Genomic DNA, 18,744 nt, shown 5'->3' with positions numbered 1-18,744 from the left:
AGCTCAACATAAAAGTAAGCAAGCACCAGCGAGTCCTCAGGCATCGTGTTTGACCGCGTGGAGGAGCTGGCGAGCCTCATTCACGCATCCTTCCTTACACCATGACGGTCAATGCAGCCAAAGCTTGAGAGGAACTTAGAAGAAAGATGCCGGTGGAAAATAAGCAAGGTACTCCACGCTAAGGATGAAAGACTGCGCCTGCCACACTGCACAAGGCAAGAGAGTAGAGGAGGAGGAGGAGGAGGAGGAGGAGGAGGAGGAGGAGGAGGAGGAGGAGGAGGAGGAGGAGGAGAAGGAGGAGGCTGCCTAAGGGACCACCACTACTCCCACTACCACTACCACTACCACCACCAACCGCTAGAGGAGTTAGGCAGCTTCAAGATCACCGCCTTCGACCCGAGTACAGGAAGTTATACTGCTGTGACCGCGTGTCGGTAACCTACAGAGCGTGGCGAGCAGGCCTCTCTACCGGTCAGTCTTCCATCACCTCTCCACCCTCCATCCCCTCAGGCAAATAGCGTCTGACCTTTAACCATTCACTGTTATGTTGGAGATATATAAATTCTACCCTGGGTTTGTTTGAATAGAGCAAAGGATGAGTAAGAGGTGTTTTTTTTTTTTAAGTCTTTCAGAACAAGAACTATAAAAAAAAACTTTACTGCTATTCACTATTATACCGACAGTTTATGACTCTAACCAGGTTCTCAGTCACAGTAAAAATATAATTGTTGAGGATAAGTAATAGATGGTTTTGAGCCCTTCAGTAGGACAAAAAAAATACTGCGCTAGCTAATATAATGACAATCCATGAACTTAACCAGGTCATCAGTCAAAATAAATATATGATTATTGAAGCTACGTAGCAAGAGGTTTTGTGTAACTCCTTGAGTACCAGAAAATAGTTTTATAAATTTGATGCAACACTTAACCGACATTGAATCAAATTAAACAAGCTGTAGTACTGAAAGTTTTAAGACAACCTTGAGTAGCCAAAGATGCATTGCAAGGTAGATCTTGGAACTTTTCTTTTCCTTCCTATGATTTAAATAGTTTCAAGACGAGTATCGGAACATCTTCATTAAATTGTTCTCCATTTTGATATGTGTAAATATTTGAAAACGAACTTAAAACACTTTTCTTCCTCTGTTTTGTGCTCTTAAATTTCACGAGAGAGAGAGAGAGAGAGAGAGAGAGAGAGAGAGAGAGAGAGAGAGAGAGAGAGAGAGAGAGAGAGAGAGAGAGAGAGAGAGACTTCAGGGTCCTTTACAGGTAGGAGTGACGTGGTGTCTCACATGAATTTTACACAAAGTGGCGAGGTTTGAGCGGGTTCTGTGGCCGCGTCCCTTGCAGGAGAGAGCAGGGCGGACGTGGCCATGTTTGCTCGTCCCACACACAGCGGCCAACGGGCAGCCCAACCAGCGTCTTGTGGGAAAGGAAAGAAGGCTGCAGGGGACGCTCGCACACTCGGTTCAAGTTGAGGTACGGTGCAGTACTCTCAGAAGACTCCTGTCCCTCCTCGAGGCTGACACCGTTCAAACCTTTGACCGCTAAGCTTAACAGAGTGCCGTGGTGCAGGCTGAGATGAATTTCGATGGCGACCACTGAGAGAAAATGGAATGATTCAGTAGTTCAAGTGGGGTACGTAGTTTGTGTATAGTTCTTGTCATCTTTGTTCTGTCAGACATGTTTACTAGTAGTATGAATATTGATACCATTGATATTATATTTAGTCTTACTGCTCGTTCAATGAATGGATGAAAGGTTTGCAAAACAAGGAGAGCTAAAGAGAATATACAATTTTACAGGATAACACTGCCACCGTTCAAACTCTTTACCTGTAGTTACATTTTTCGTTCATTGAAAGTATGTAAGCTTTACCAATTAACAAGCGTCATATCTTCCCCACCAATCAAAAGAATTAAGCATCTAACACATTTCTTAAAACACAAGTGTACATATACAACCTCCTATTTTAGAGAAGCTTTGGTGAAACAGACGGAGAGAATCGTGCAGGCAATTCTTCAAGCATCCGAGGCTCGTATGCAGTCAGTCACTTTAACCCTCGCGGCGGCGCTAAATTCGGACTAATCATCGCCGCGGAACTTGCCACACCACCTCCCAGTACCACGCTGGAGGTTCCTGTTTGTCTGCTGCCTTTGCCGCCTCGGAGTCCCGCGGGAGAAACGGCGGTGAGAAAAATGACTCTGCTATGCGCTGGTAAGGTCCCCCGAGACTCCTTGCTTGCTTTCCCCCTAATGAGGCAAATATTCTCGCCAAAGCTGGGAAAGCATTCAGACTTGTTAGGGAAAAAAATAAAGATAAAAGTTGGATATATACTGTGTGGAAATGTGTTGTCGTTACTCGTTTACAGAGGCACGACCCGCTCGACCCACACGGCGCGCACGACTCCAGGGACCCACCACTGCACAAAAGCTGTCTGAGGTAAGGTACAAAGCTGAATATTATCCTTTAAGTAATGCAGTAACACATTCTCTCTCTCTCTCTCTCTCTCTCTCTCTACTAAAACATGTAGCAACGTTAGATACGCGAAATTCCTCGAAAAAAAATGCATACAAAGAAAAATCCTTCTCCTTTGCTCATAATTCTCAACTTCTCAGTGGCTTATTAAGTCAACATTCTCCCCCGCCTCCTTTAAACACTCAGAAAAGTTTGCCTCTTAAGATACATATCCCACACGAGGGAAAAGACGAATAAAAACTCAAGAAATAGTATTCATGCATATACGATATACTGCATACACTTTCCATCCATGTCCTAACAGCTCTGCATCTAAGAGGGAATGAAAGGGAAGGTGGAAGTGATGGAAGACAAAGAAGACGCAGATGATGAAGAAGAAGAAGAAGAAGAAGAAGAAGAATAATAATAATAATAATAATAATAATAATAATAATAATAAAAAGAAGAAGAAAAATAAAAATAAAGTATAAACAGAAAAAAAAGGAAAACACTAAACACAACACAACTTCAGCATGACACTTCACTAACATAAGAACCATCAACGCATCTACTTTCCTTCACGTTTCATACTTTTCTTCTATCAAACCTCTTATTTTTTACTCAACATACTCCCAACAACCTCAAGTTTACCAACACATAAACCCTGTCCATCCTTCACCTCTTTTCACCACCACCACCACCACCACACACACCTTCCTTCCCTCCCCTCCGTGGAAGCATCAGCCTTGCTCCCTCATTATTCCTAGTAATTACCCCATGCTGGAGCCCGAGATTAAGTGCAAATTCCGACCAACTTAACCCCAAATCCTTCCACCAAAGACTTGCAAGCTGGAGTGCGGCGTTCGTAATCAGGATACATGTCTGTCGATCCACCTCCTTTTCCTCAACAGCTAACCCTTTTTTTTTAACCCTTTCAGTACAAGAAAGCATTTTTTGCCATGAGTTTTGGATGTGATTAGACGATTTTATTGACATCAGGAAGGGTCTATGGAGGCTAGAAGGTTAATGGCCAGAGTCTTCACTATTTCAATCCCCACCTAAGTTTCTGAAGCTGTGTAAAGTTCCCAAATAGTAAGCAAAACAAATATGAAAACGTGTCATGGTACTGAAGGGGTTAGTTAAGTGGGGAAAACTGACAAAGGGCAACAACAAAAAAAAAAAAAAGGCCCACTCAGTCTCCAGTCCACTTGCATATTACTCGTAGAAAAGGTTAGTCAAGATAGGGATAAATTTCATGAAACCTCCCTCTTAAATGAAGTCAAGTCATAGGAAGTTGGAAATACAGACACAGGCAGATACTTTAGAGTTTACAAGTATGAAAGAAAACTCTTGGATAAATTAGTCATTCTTTCTTTTCTTTCCATTATTTTCTTCATTCTATTCACCTCTTTCTTATTCTCTATTCTCTATACCTTATCTACCTAACACCCCAAGATAAATTAGTCATACTTTTCTTTTATTCCATTATGAAATCTTACTTTTCAGTCTCACACGTGTCTATCCATCTCCTAATTCTTCTGTTCTTCCTCCTCTATTTCCTACCCATTTACTACTCCAAGATAAATTAGTCACCTCTTAATTTCTTTTTCCAAGGATAAAATTTGTCATCCAACCTCGCCGTGTCTATCCACCCCTTGCTCCTCCACCTCTGTATACCTGACCTACCTACCACTCCAAGATAAATTAGTCTCCCTCTCTTTTTTCCAGTCTAAAATTTGTCATCCATCAGCCTCACGCGCCTCTCTGCCTCATCCGTGAACGCCGCCACCACTTCACCTCCTCGGCAGCGTGTTTCCCTAAAAAAGCTATGACCTAATTTTCTGTAATTAGCCGGCTGGTCCTTTACGTCGCTCCGAGTGAGGGAGTGCGAGAGGAACGGGATAATATGACGGGGCATTGAGAGAGAGAGAGAGAGAGAGAGAGAGAGAGAGAGAGAGAGAGAGAGAGAGAGAGAGAGAGAGAGAGAGAGTATAACCATTCTATCTCCGTTAAGTGAAGAGAAGTAAATCTGTTTGAACTTAGTTTACTACCTGACAGATATTAAGCTTTTTTTTTTTTTTTGTCCATGAAAGTGATGTTTACCTAATTTATGAGCATTGCTGTGTTGAACGAAAAAAAAAAAAACTATTGCTAGAGTAAACCAAGTTAAAGATAGGAAGAACACACACACACACACACACACACACACACACACACACACACACACCTTCAATCCACCCAGGAGCCATGCGTCAATTTTTATGCACACTTCACTAGGTCCCTCAAGTGTATGCTGATTTATATGCTCTCTGTGCCAGCGCCGTCCGCCAAAATTTTGCTGAATATTGCACCTGAGGCTGCGGGGGAGGAAGCGAAGGAGGAGGAGGAGGAGGACTTGCCCGCGCTTCCTCTTCATCACCTCATGCACCAGTCTTTATTTTTAGCTCCTCCTCCTCCTTTTCCTCCTGCGATCTCCCTGCCTATCCGTCTGTCAGCGAAAGACATGCCTGAGCCGAGGAAGAGATGAAAGGGGGAAAAAAAAGTGGCGATGTGAAGAAAGGCAGTGCTGAAAAGTCTCCACCTTTCTCACTGACTTCCTTCATCCCTTCCCTGCCACCACTTGCACTGGAATAGTGTATATGCATGTTGCTGTGGCATGGAGATTATTGCAAATACTCTGTTCTCTCTCTCTCTCTCTCTAATCCAGCAGCTTGCCACCTTGGATGCTGATAATCTCTTGTACCTTATACAATCTCAATAGCCATATTAATCTTACAGCTTGCTTTAGGAAGCGATTAAGCTCATGATAAACTCTCTCTCTCTCTCTCTCTCTCTGAAATGTACATTATTGAATGTTCTGAATCCATTTTAATTTCTTACTGCATAAAAAAAATTTAGGCTTTTATATTCCTAGTTCATGAGAACTTATAAAAGAAAAGGAACAGAAGAAGAATGCTAAATGCACTATCAGTCTTTCCCGCGAACTTTGCTATACAATTCTAACCACAATCATTAGTAGATCTTTGTTAGATATTTATGTACCAAAGTCTCTTAATCCCTTCCGTACCATGACACGTCTTTACATTTATTCAGTTTACTGACAGCTGATTTTATACAGCTTCAAAATCTTATGGGGGATTAAAATAGTGAAGATTTTAGGCCATTAACTTTCTGACCTCCATAGACACTTGCTAGTGTAAATAAAACCGAATAATCATACTCAAAATTCATGGTAAAAATGCGTCCAGTACTGAAGGGGTTAATTATTTCTGTAGCTTAGATATAAATACGTACTTTCTGCAATATATTTCTACTGGTATCCGATCCTTGAAAAACGACATTATGTAAAACTGAAATGGATATATAAACTTTTACAGCGTCATGAATCTTGAAAATAACAACCCGACGAATAAAAACAGCTACGTTACATCGAGTGGCTGGTTCCTTCATCCCTCCCACGGTCAGAATAAAAATTACGCCAATGCTTACAACTACCCCAATAGCCGGACGTCTGAACTATTGAACCTTCTAATGAGCTTCTCGACCAAGATGGAAAAATAGAGCAGTGTCCCATATTTCACATCGTTTCCCAGGAGAATGCTAAGTAGGATATTTTTCCCTGATAACAATAAGCTGCACTGACAGAAAACATTATAATTATGGCTGTCAATTTCCAGTGGAGCGGAAGCCAAATGATGGGACGGGGAGGAAAAGGGAGGTTACGTCGCAGCGGAGAGGGAGGAGGAAGTAGAGGGCGGAGCTGGGTGTAGCGGGAGGGACAGGGAGGTAAGGGGGTGGACATGTGGACACAACAGATGCCACAAAAACACTTAATGGGCCCACCCACACACAGGTAAGGCCACCACCTGCACACCAATAAGCGTAGGGCAAGGCTGGGTGCGGCGGACGATGCCTCAGGCCCTTAAGTAACCGAGAGATAGGTAAAGTAGGGCGGGGTGTGGCGAGTGTGGTAGCGGTAGCAGCGGCATGTCTTCACGGCTCCGACGCACCTGCGGGAACCCGTCAAGTCAGTCAGTCAGCCGCTGCCTCTGCCGCTTTTACAATACAACCCCCGCCATTCCTGTCTTCTATTTACTCTTCGAAGTGACTGCAGTGTGGTTTAAGGCCATGCACTAAGTCTAGTAGTAAAATACGTAGTTTCATACTCTAATGGAAATGTGGATGGACATTTAGGAGAGTTAGACGTGAATGTGTTTGTAGTTAGACACTGGTATACAATGAAGTGATATAGCAATGCAACACAAGACTAGGTGATGTGTGAGTTCAATGCCTGTTCTACGTGTATATCTGCACGAAACTACATGAAAAAAAAAATAAATATCAATAAACAAATAATGGAAATAGAGAAAAGTCCCCGAAAAAAAACTCATGAAAGAAATTAAGCATATAAAAGATAGAAATTTTATATAAATACGTAGCGGCAAATGAACAAATATTTGCATCCTACTTCTTTGTACTTTTGCGCCAGTCGCTTTCATTCAAAAATACATTAATAAACAAAAGTTAAATCAACTGGAAAATACCACCACCTCTCTACCTTTATTATTAGAAAAAAATAAACACGAACAAAATACATCCACATTAATCATCGTGTACTGTATTCAATGACAATGCTCTAAACGGAAAAAAAAAAGAAAAATACTCCTCCTCCTCTTGGAAAGTACCACCACCTCTTTACTTTTATTATTAGAAAATAAACACGAATAAAATAACTCCACATTAATCATCGTGTACTGTATTCAATAGCAATGCTCTAAACGAGGAAAAAAATAGATAAAAATAGAAAAGTAAGCAGATTAAAAAGAAATAAATAATGATTCGTTTTTGGTACATACATAGTTGCAAGTACCACAAGACACACAGTTTACTTACATATAACAAAAAATGCTCTAAAAATAATAATAATAATACAAAAAATAAACAAAAAAGTAAGCATAGTAAAAAAATAATAATTTCAGGTATATACATGGGTGTAAATACCACAAGACACAGTTTACCTGAATACAACCCAAATTTACACTCTCACAATTCCAATCAGAGGAACAATCCCACCAAACACTAATAAAACAAGGAAATACATAAATAAATAAATAACGTCAATATACAAAATCAAAACAAGCAATCAAGACAACAATCAACACATAAAAAGCTAAAAAAACAAACCCCAAAACAGAGTAACTTGGCATTAATCACGGTGGTCTGCCTGTACGTATGTATGTCTGTCTGTATGTATGTATGTAGCTACCTCTAGTCACTGTGATGGTGGTTCGTGGGGCGGGCGAGCGCAAAGCATTGATTACTATGCCCCGATTGTCTTCCTCCAGCATTCCTCGGCCAGGTGTGAAAGAGAGGCACCAGGGAGCGGCTGACGATTTTGTTAAGTCTTCATTTGCTCATTATATGTTTGTGAGTTAGTTGTTTGTTGTTGTTGTTGTTGCTCTCTCTCTCTCTCTCTCTCTCTCTCTCTCTCTCTCTCTCTCTCTCTCCCTCTCTCCCTTTCTATTTGCGCGCGCGGGTGTGTGTGTATATGTGTGTGTGTGTGTGTGTGTGTGTGTGTGTGTGTGTGTGTGAGAGAGAGAGAGAGAGAGAGAGAGAGAGAGAGAGAGAGAGAGAGAGAGAGAGAGAGAGAGAGAGAGATAATTTCTTTATTATTTTCCTTCAACCTTCAAATATTCTCCTTTTCATGACAATGATTTAGATTCCATAAGCGCCTACACACACACACACACACACACAACCATGTCGTCTCTCCACACCTACATAAATACATTCCAACACTGTTTCGTCTATAGGTATGTAACCAATAACTTAATGAAACCTTGCATAATATTCGTCAAACGTGTGCATATAGAAATACAGTACGTAGCCTCACAAGTATATACCGTATACATATCATGAATATACGTGCCGCTAAAGTATACACATTTGTCTATCAATATTAGCAGCAAAATAAAATCATTTGAGGATTTTTTTTTTTCCAATAGTATGGCTGGTGTCAAGGTTCCATAAAGATCATAACTGGTTACATGACACTTACATTGATGAGTACTGCAGGGTATTGCATTTCACTCTACCACAAATACAGTGGAAATAATACATTTACTATTTATTCTAACTAGAGTTTTATCAATCTGTCCTCGGTATCTTCAAATGTCAGAAAGCATGACTAACGCTCTGCCATACCCGGTGTTGAGTATACACTCGTATAATATTTGATAGACATTGGCTAGTCTTCTCTAACTATTTCTTTTAGGGAATATCATTGTGGTTGATCTATTTTTCCCCTTAATCTGATCTCTCCCTCTGACACAAATAATTAATAAACGAATTAAAAAAAACTAAATAAACAAAACATGAACAATAATTTAAATAATATTAATTTCACTAATAAGCTACCTTCTCCCAAAACAAATATCGGTCGCTTCTTCGTCACTCACGGGAGAATAACACATATCCAACGCAGTCACATCTTGCTTTGAAGGTGTGCCAGGAATGCCACGTTACCTAAACACATCCTATTCATTGCACGCCGAATAATAACTTAACTCCACCGAACTACACTTTCTATCAGTTTGTCGTCGGTCTCCAGCAATGCACGAATAATATCTTGCCTTGCATCTGTGCTGTAACTTTACTCGAGCGTACAGAGCCGCAGCTTAATCTGGAAGATTACGCACCTGTTTGTTCAGTACGTATAAGCAGACTAGCATTAGAAGCCTAGAGAAGATCTACAGCTTGAGCTAAAAAATGGTTCCTGGCCAGCACTGGTATAAACTCACATTAACCTAACCTGATCATCGCTGCACCTCGCAAATGTAAACACAGCTGGGCTAATGCTGGTTCCCACTGCGCTTCCCCCTCACCCGCCTGCCTTCCCGCGATCACCACACTTGCCTCCCCAAAAAAAAACTTGTTGACAGGAGAGTATTTACGAATGTGGGACAGTCCAGCGAAGGGTTTGTCCGTGCTTGCATTGCGGACGAGTTTCTGCATACAGGGAGGGATAAGTAAAGGCAGCGTTGCAAGATGACAGGCTCTCGTTGCTGTCATTCATACATTTAAGGATAAAGTTTAGATCTTCTAAAGTTACTAAACATTTTAATAGTTTTTCTTTCTCTCATAATTTATTCTTTGTTATTTTCCCTCAATGTTTATCATGGATTTTCGAAATAACAGCAATGTTGTTGTTATCATTCAGTAATAACAATAACACAACACAGTACATTTCAGGCGTCAAAGCGACAGACTTTGTAAAATAAAACTTTATCTTGCACTTCCAGGTAATTATAATGAAAGGGACATGATTACTATGACAACATGACTGAAAAATGTGTATCTGAAGCATCACTACTATTTCATATCAGTGAAATTAAAATATATAATCTCTCAGAGCTAATATGAATAAAAATAAGTGTACATGTAACACCTTGCTAATTGTGTATGTTCAGTGACATAAAATAAAAAAAAGTGACTCCCAAGCACAACACTTATAGAATAAAACACTCTAAAATCACCAAGAACTTACACCTAAATAATCTCTAAAGGCCACCGAGATGAGTCAAGAATAACATGGAGCTGAAAACACACTTGAAAACCTCAGTAACTTCCACTTGAGCCTAAGAGAAGCAGTATCGATGAGGCGACGAAATATTTACGAATACAGTGCTCAGACATCCGGGCGTCGAATCAGTGCAGCCAGGTTGGTCGTGCGAGGGCAAGATGAAGGTAGGTTAAGCAATGCCGTGCCCGCCTGGCCTTCATCACATTTTCTTTTGCTGCGTTTCGTGAGCAGCAACATGACTTCGAGTCTAAAGAACAAGAACACTCTCCACGTAATGCCTTGATTAAATGTAGCATTTGTGTGTGTGTGTGTGTGTGTGTGTGTGTGTGTGTGTGTGTGTGTGTGTGTGTGTGTGTGTGTGTCCTCAACATACATGAAAAGTAAAATTGACAAAATAACAAATATGTGAAAGACAGACAGACAAAAACAAACACACATACAAAAAAATAATAAATAAATAAACAAAAAAAATCCCATTTGAGAGAGAGAGAGAGAGAGAGAGAGAGAGAGAGAGAGAGAGAGAGAGAAAGAGAGAGAGCAACTGACATGTAAAATATGCCTTTCAAATTAGAACGAGACATTAATACATTTACGAATGATCAGTTGCGGCGATGCATTAGTAAACGATGCAGTAATAGCGCCGTGTGTGTGTGTGTGTGTGTGTGTGTGTGTGTGTGTGTGTGTGTGTGTGTGTGTGTGTGTGTGTACTGCAGGGCTAAGCAAAGCAATCACAACCACGTATACTGTCAAGCAGGAGCAAAAAAAAATGATCAGCAAGCGTCCTCCAGTACACCCGTAATGTGTCATCACTTTATTCCTGCTCGTGGTCCTTCCCAGAACTCGCTGGACAATGCAAGAATGACGCACGCTGACAGAGAGAGAGAGAGAGAGAGAGAGAGAGAGAGAGAGAGAGAGAGAGAGAGAGAGAGAGAGACGCGTTTAAATCACGGAATAGTTACAGTAGTGTTACGGATGACACCCCAATAACAAAAATAGTAATGATGATATAATAAAAAAATAATAAAATAATAATAACAATAATAATAATAATAATAACAATAAAAACAATAATAACAACAATAATAATATGAATGACTGTTTCGGTTTGAGTGTAGACAATTGAATTAAAACAAATAGTGTTCGTGATAATTTACACAAACTGCAGTCTTAGAAAAATACACCAAAGTGACCGTGAAAAATTGGAAACAAGTACATGATGGATGATATAAAATGAACATGCAGCGTGTGGAAAAAAAAAGAAAAAATAATAACACTAACGTCGCTGGAAGCAATGACTTTTAGTAAGTAACTAATGAGAAGCAAAGCACAGGTGAGGCACAGGTAAGACAACAAGCACGTTCACATTGGTTTGCTTCGTGGCTCCAACAGGTAGGTGCAGTAGTGACGGCGGCCGCGACTATAATGCCACCACCACCACTACATACAATATCATGCACAAAATCACAAGTGATTCAATTAACAACCTTTTTGATGCCTGAAGTGATGCGTGCAACATGGTACTTCCACGTAGCCGCTGCCTGGGACCTGTTCGTCGCTCACCACCACACTGGTCAGATGCAGCAGCGTGATCACCACCACCACCACAGCCGTCCACCAATAACAAAACGCCGGGCACACCACCGAGCGAGATCTTAACCAGGCCATCGTCGTGTCGCTGCCTTGATTCCTCCTCGAACTAAAAACACCACTAATGGCGAACCAAACAAAAAGCCAGGCACAGTGTTGCGGCTCAGGATCAGTCCATGGTGGAGCAGTGTCGCCTTGGCAGGGGGAAGAGGCGAGGCGCTGGACGCGGTGAGGTGAGGGAGGCCCCGCCGCCCCTCCACGCAACACGCGACCACTACCAGTTTCCAACACGCTGCTAAAATTCCTCACAGCAAAACCTGCTTCTCTCGGGCGAACACAGCTTATATTTCGCACTCCGCTGGGAGAATACCATATGATTTCCACAACAACTGCTTCATTCCCTCGGAAATCACACGAGGAGGAGGTTTTCTATCATAGAAGCATTGCGGGATCGGAGGCCAGTCGAGCCGTACACTCACTCTCACAGTCAAGTCGTCACTGAGCTCGTGTTTGTGTGGAGAGTCGACCTTCGCCGCCAGCTCGCCAGATGGCTCTTCCGACCACACGAGTTGCCAATTACCCCGCAGTATATGGATCCCACTCCGCGTTTACGAGTCAAATGAGATTGGATTTTGGAGAAAAGCTCTCTTATTGTAACAACATTCATAGCATCTTGTATTTTTGGCGCAAATTTCTCGTTGAGGATTACTGCTAATTATGTAGCGAGGCTTTCAGCGCCTCCCCTCTCCCTCCCCTGCCTTCCCGCCCTCGGCCATGCAGCGGCGGCCGTGACTGTGATTGTTGCACCTAATTATTCCCACAGTGATGGTGAGGTGCTGGTGTTTCATTGCACTGCGGGGAATACAATGATTCACCGCAGATTTTTGTGGACAAGATGACGTGCTGACGTGGAGAATGGTGTAGCGTGCGCACACACACCTATCAACACATACACACACACACACACACACACACTAAAAAAATCATAATAACAGCTACTCATACTCACTAAACTAACACACTACAAAGAAATTCAACAGTTCCTTTCAAGTCGCAAAATATCATGAACACAATTAGTAACAATTCATCTTCTATTCATGACACAAAATTGAATCATCAACTATTATTGAGACTGCCACCACTACCCTTACATTTTTCAAACTTTAATTAACAGGACACCCATATTTCGGAATGCTAGAAAAAAAAAGGAATATAAACTATAAAAAATTGTAAAAAGAAGAAAAGAGGAAGAAGAAAAGAACTCAAATACTTCTTCCCTTTTTACCTTTGAAAGCTTTACCTCTTCTGTACTGGGTCACATTGTTACCTTTAGATTTGTGTATGATTTGACCATTTCATTGACATTACCAAGGGTCTATGGAAAAAAAAAAAGATTAATGGCCAGTCCTCACTATTTCAATCCCCCCACATTAGTTTCTGAAACTGTATAAAATCACCAAACAGTAAGGAGAATGAATATGGAAGCGCGTCATGGTACTGATTGGGTTAAGGTGAAACAATATAAGTTTTTATTTCTTTAACTTTTACTATATTCTTTTATTTTCCCGGTTTTTTTTTTACGAGAGAAAACGACAACTCTATTCTAAATCCTCCATATGAGTTTCTGAAGCTGTATGAAATCACCAAATAGTAACCAGAATGAATATAAAAACGCGTCATAGCACTGAAGGAGTTAAGAAGGCATCCTTACTTTGGAATACTGGAGAATAGATAGGGAATTTAAACTACACCAAATACTATACAAATGTAATAATAATAAAAGAAACTCAACATGATGGAAATATAAATGAAGGGAAAGGAAACAAAGACGAGCGACACGAAATGGATAAAATAAATACCTCCACATATAGAAAAGATAAAAATACCAAGGAAAATACAGGAAAATATGCATGAAAGAGATTAAAGGAACGAAAGAAAAGAAACACAGATAGATATTACATGAAATTGAATTAATAAGGTATACCAATTAGAAAGGAGAGAGAGAGAGAGAGAGAGAGAGAGAGAGAGAGAGAGAGAGAGAGAGAGAGAGAGAGAGAGAGAGAGAGAGAGAGAGAGAGAGAGACCATAATAAAGAAATGAAAAAAAAGATGAAAACGAAATTGAAAAAGAGAACAGAAAAATAAATATACAATCAAGAAACCAAATTTTCGAACTCTTAACGACAAAATAAAGCAAAATAAAACAAACACACTAAAAGATTCAATACCCCACCAGCAAAAAAGGAGAAAAAAAAACATAGCTGCATCCACCCGCGGCCACTTCAGAGCTGCCTTGCGATACCCTGTAAAGATTCTTATAACCCGAACGATAGCTGCGCCTCTTCACGTCCCTGTTTATCGCCGAAGTCTCTCTCGTAAAACAAGAAGCGCTAGGGTCTTAGAGAGGCGAATCTTCGTCCCTTTACACAGACACCGACAAAGCTATATACTTGTGCTTAACGAGTCTATAAACCCAAGAAGCAGGTCAGTTCACCGTGTAACTTCCTCGCGAACCGCACTGCTGTCATGGGTTACTACACTGCAAGGTACTACAGCTGACTGAGCTCTCTCGATTTGTCTTGGGACGCTGGGTGAGTGATATGTAGAATAGGAGTTGAAGGATTTTGTGTTTTTTAACCTTATTCTAATATTTTCATTCTTTTTATCTATGATTTTTTTTTCTGCCAAAACAGCAACGAAAGAAGGAAGAAGAAGGAGATGAATAAGAACAAGATGAAGAACAACAACAAGAACAAGAACAAGAAAAAAGCAGAAGAAGCAGAAGAACAAGACCAAGAAGAAGAAGAGGACGAAGGAAACGAAAAAGAAAAAAGAAAAAGAAGAGCAACATCAACAAGAACAACACCAACAGGAACAACAAAAAGAAGAAGTAAAAGAAGACCCACTTAAGCCTGCAGTCCCAAAAGAGAATAGTCGAAAAAATTCCCAAAACTAAGAGCAACGTGTGTGTGTGTGTGTGTGTGTGTGTGTGTGTGTGTGTGTGTGTGTGTGTGTGTGTGTGTGTGTGTGTGTGTGTGTGTGTGTGTGTGTGTGTGTCAAAGGGCATCACAATAATCGCTTCACTCTAATCACCAGGACAAGCGCGACCATCTCCACACAAGTACACTGCGAGGAATATCAACACTTTTCATCGGAACCTTCACCTCAAAACCAGACAGCACCTCAGAAAGTAATTTGATCTTTCTGCCTTGGTTCATGTTTCTTTTATTTATTTTCTTATTATTTTCATTTCGCAACACGCAGGATTCTAAACAGCAGAAAAAAATTGTGTAGTTGATAATATTCTTGTAGTTAATAATTGTCTTGTCTCAGTCCCCTAAACGAATTCATATAATTTTTTTTTCTTAAACGGTGCACCTATATAGGTTTCAGGACATCTATCCCTTTATTTTCGCTAACTCTTCAAGACCTGCAAGGGGACTGGCAACTAAGTGGGCCCTTCCTTATCTTATTCACCCCTTTGCCAGTTTTTCCTTCTTACATAAAAAAAAAAAAAACCAGTATATTCTGAAGACCCAGCTGTTTTGGTCTCCCCGCTACTTCACCTCCTCCGTCCAGCCAAGACCAGCGGAGTCACAACCTCCACCAAAACGCCGCTACGGAAATGCATCATCCATGTTACACAGAAGAAAATAAAATAAAACAGTCAGTAAACAAAAAATGTGTGAAGCAACACTAACCTTAAGAAAAAATAAACACTGAACACACACACACACACACACACACACACACACACACACACACACACACACACACACACACAGTTTCAAATAATTCTTTTGGTAAATCTCGATCCTCAAAAAATGCGCCTCATCGTCCCTGAAAGAATCAACAAACTCCACCAAAACAGGAACAAAAGACTCATATAACCCTGTGTTCTGGTCCACGGTCGCGATACCCAGGGTGGTGGTGGCGGTGGTGGCGGCAGCTGGCTAAGGGCTGCGGCGGCGGTGGGCTGACAACATGTGAACTCAGGAACACCTACGTAGGCTCGCTTTATACGAGGGTTTTCCCCCTTACGGTAGAATCGCCGCAAGGAGAGCGTTTCAAAAGAGTGCATCTTCACACTAGCGGGTTTTCCCTGTATGGTTCATCTACAGAAGTATATAAAACGCACAAAAAACGGTAATTTGTGCTCAGTTCGCCATTTTTCGTAGACAGATGAAGTTGAACAGAAATTTATGTTGATTGAGTGAACGGGTTAAAAAATACAACACAACTTGAATGATTGTTGCCAATAAATTTTCACAGTTTTCTAATCTTCAACGGATATTTTAGCAGAGCAACGCCGTGGGGGAGTCTCTGCCTTACCGAGCTCCGGCCGCACGGCATTGTGGAGCGAGCCTTGGTTTAACTGTGTTCTTCCAGACTCTTACGATCTGAGTTAATTCTAGGGAAGAACCTCAAGACAAACTAAAAAAAAAAACTATATTGGTACACTTGATTGGAATTCTTTTGTGTTCCTTTTAAGGGAGCACCGATTTTCATTTTATTTAGTCGAATTTTATTTATTAATCTTTTCTTTTTCTTCTTCTTTTTTCTGTGTGTGCCTGTGTTAGTCCTTGACCATCCACACACACACACACACACACACACACACACACACACACACACACACACACACACACAGTACATAAAAAAAAAAAGTGGAAAGGAAAGGACCGTGTGTAACCCTGCCGTCCGTCACCTGCTGCTGCCTCATTATGAAAAATACGAGAAAGTTTTTATTTTTACTCATTGCCCTTTTAACCCGAACAAGAGTTGATAACGTTAATTAGCATACTAATGTTAAGGCAACAAACGAACAAACAATGATTAAGTAAATGGGTGAATAAATAAAGAGCTGTTTCAGAATGTGCTATTTCATGGTTTTAAAGTTTTATGTTTCTATATCAGGATTGCTTAAGTTCATTGTTATTATTATCATCATCATTATTATCATTGTTATTACTATTACTACTATTATTGGCATTCTGCTATTATCATCATCATTATTATTATTATTATTATCATTATTATTATTATTATCATTACCATTATTATTATGGTAGTAGTAGTAGTAGTAGTAGTAGTTGTAGTTGTTGTTGTTGTTATTGCCGTTCTTGTTCTTGTTGTTGCACTAGGATTAATTGTTGTTGCTGTTGCTTGTTGCTATTGATAATGATATTGGTGTTGTTGCTGTTGTAGTCACAAAGTAAACATATAAGACAACCACCACAACCACCATCACCACCCCTATCGAAAACACTAACTTTTCCTTACTTTTCCTCACACCATCCTCCTCCTCCTCCTCTTCCCCCCCTGCCTTTCCTGCACCACGTCAAGAATACAATCAGGAGAGCAGAGCATCAGGTCACCTTAGAAATTGAAGTGGACTCAGGAATCCATCTTCCTTTCTCTCTTATAGCGCGAAGACAGGTCGACATTTATATCAACCAGTTACTTCTGCACGAATATCTACCCTTTAGTCTCTTATGCTTTAACATTTTAGCCTCTCAGAACGAGAAAGAGATTTTCAAAGGCCATAAGAGAAAGATTCCTCGAGTTTTCAAGGTGTTTTCTACCAGTGACGATTAAGAATATTTATAAACTCACCACTAGCTTATGAAAATGCACTGGAAAACACCAATAACTTGCACTTCACTCTAGAAAAACCACTGCACACAAACCTGACAATATTTAAGAATACGCAACCTCAGTTTTCCTGCCTAACTAAACAGAAGAGACATCGAGTGTACCTGCAAACGTACTTCATGTCAATTCAAGTGCAATACCCTGCGTAGGTACTTATCACCCTAAGAACGTGTGAGAGAAAACTTATCCGTTCAGTCACTGCTATGATCTGGAAAACATGACTGTGAAAGAACCACATACGCGTTGAAAGGAGGATTGAGGGTGGGAATACGAAGCGTCTACACAAATGGACGCATGAAGAACTACAATCAAGTATCAAGTAAGAGAACGAGCAGCGGTGGTGGTGAGAAGAATGAGGCGTGCAGGAGTGGAGGCGAAGTCCGTGTAGGGAGGTATTGATAGGACAGCCGGGCAAGATTAATGGCACGGACGAAAGGGTAAAGGATAGAAGTCAGGTTAATTGGGTTGACGTGTTGATAGCAGGGGACGCTGTGAGAGAGAGAGAGAGAGAGAGAGAGAGAGAGAGAGAGAGAGAGAGAGAGAGAGAGAGAGAGAGAGAAAGTTCCCGTACGCAAACCACTGGGAAAACTTGATGCAAACCTCTCAAAAATTTAAGCTGGAACGCCCCGACACTTTAGGCAAAAAACAAAAATAAATAAATAGATAAATAAAAATAATAATAATAATAGATAAATAAATAAAATAAGAAGAAAAAAATAGTGAATATACATACACACAGTACACAAGCTAAATGTTATGAATCAGAAATACAAAATACAAGGAATTTCTAAGTTTGTGTTGTATTTATGTATGAGTGTAAGTATATTTGTGGTTCTTTCTGTCTATTTTGCCTCTATGGACTCGTGCTGTGCTGTATTTTTAATGTAATTGTTCTAGTAATTTAAAAAGAAGACGTACTGTAAATTAATGGTGACTTATTTTACTACTACTACTTTCTCTACTACTATCATTACTACTACTACTACTACTACTACTACTACTACTGCTGCTGCTGCTGTCACGTAATCTTTTTTGTCTTGCTCTTCCTCCTCTATCTATTATTACTATTACGGTTGTTACTATTCCTACTGTTATTATTATAATCATTTTTATTACTATCATTATTGTTATTATTATTATTATTATTATTATTATTATTATTATTACTATCAATATTATTATTCTCTTACTCCTAATTCTTCTCTTCTTTCTCTTCAACATCATCGACATTATCACCATTATTATCATTATATTATTGTTATTGTTATCATTACTATTATTATTATTATTGTTATTATTATCATTATTATTATTATTATTATAATTATTATCATTATCATTATAATTATCATTGTTGTCATCATCATCATCATCATTATTAATACAGCTACTATTACTATTATCATTATTATTATTATTATTATTATTATTATTATTATTATTATTATTATTATTATTATTATT

General features: G+C 39.9%; 1 protein-coding gene across 2 annotated transcripts in view; it reads right to left on the bottom strand.

The window, feature by feature from the left end:
• LOC123504312 (semaphorin-2A-like) overlaps window positions 1-18,744 on the bottom strand; it is a 558,274-nt gene that overhangs the window by 410,140 nt on the left and 129,390 nt on the right. The window contains exon 1 of one of the 2 annotated variants that reach the window (XM_045254733.1): window positions 11,524-12,133. The exons of the other annotated variant lie outside the window; for it this stretch is intronic. Coding sequence (XP_045110668.1) covers window positions 11,524-11,704 — 181 coding nt within the window. The 5' untranslated portion in view covers window positions 11,705-12,133. Of the gene's footprint in view, window positions 1-11,523; window positions 12,134-18,744 lie in introns of those variants that run through there. 2 annotated transcript variants of the gene reach the window in all.

Source organism: Portunus trituberculatus, chromosome 15 (assembly GCF_017591435.1).
Source record: "Portunus trituberculatus isolate SZX2019 chromosome 15, ASM1759143v1, whole genome shotgun sequence".
In the NCBI taxonomy this organism is placed as follows: domain Eukaryota; kingdom Metazoa; phylum Arthropoda; class Malacostraca; order Decapoda; family Portunidae; genus Portunus; species Portunus trituberculatus.
This window is presented reverse-complemented; position numbering and strand designations above follow the sequence as displayed.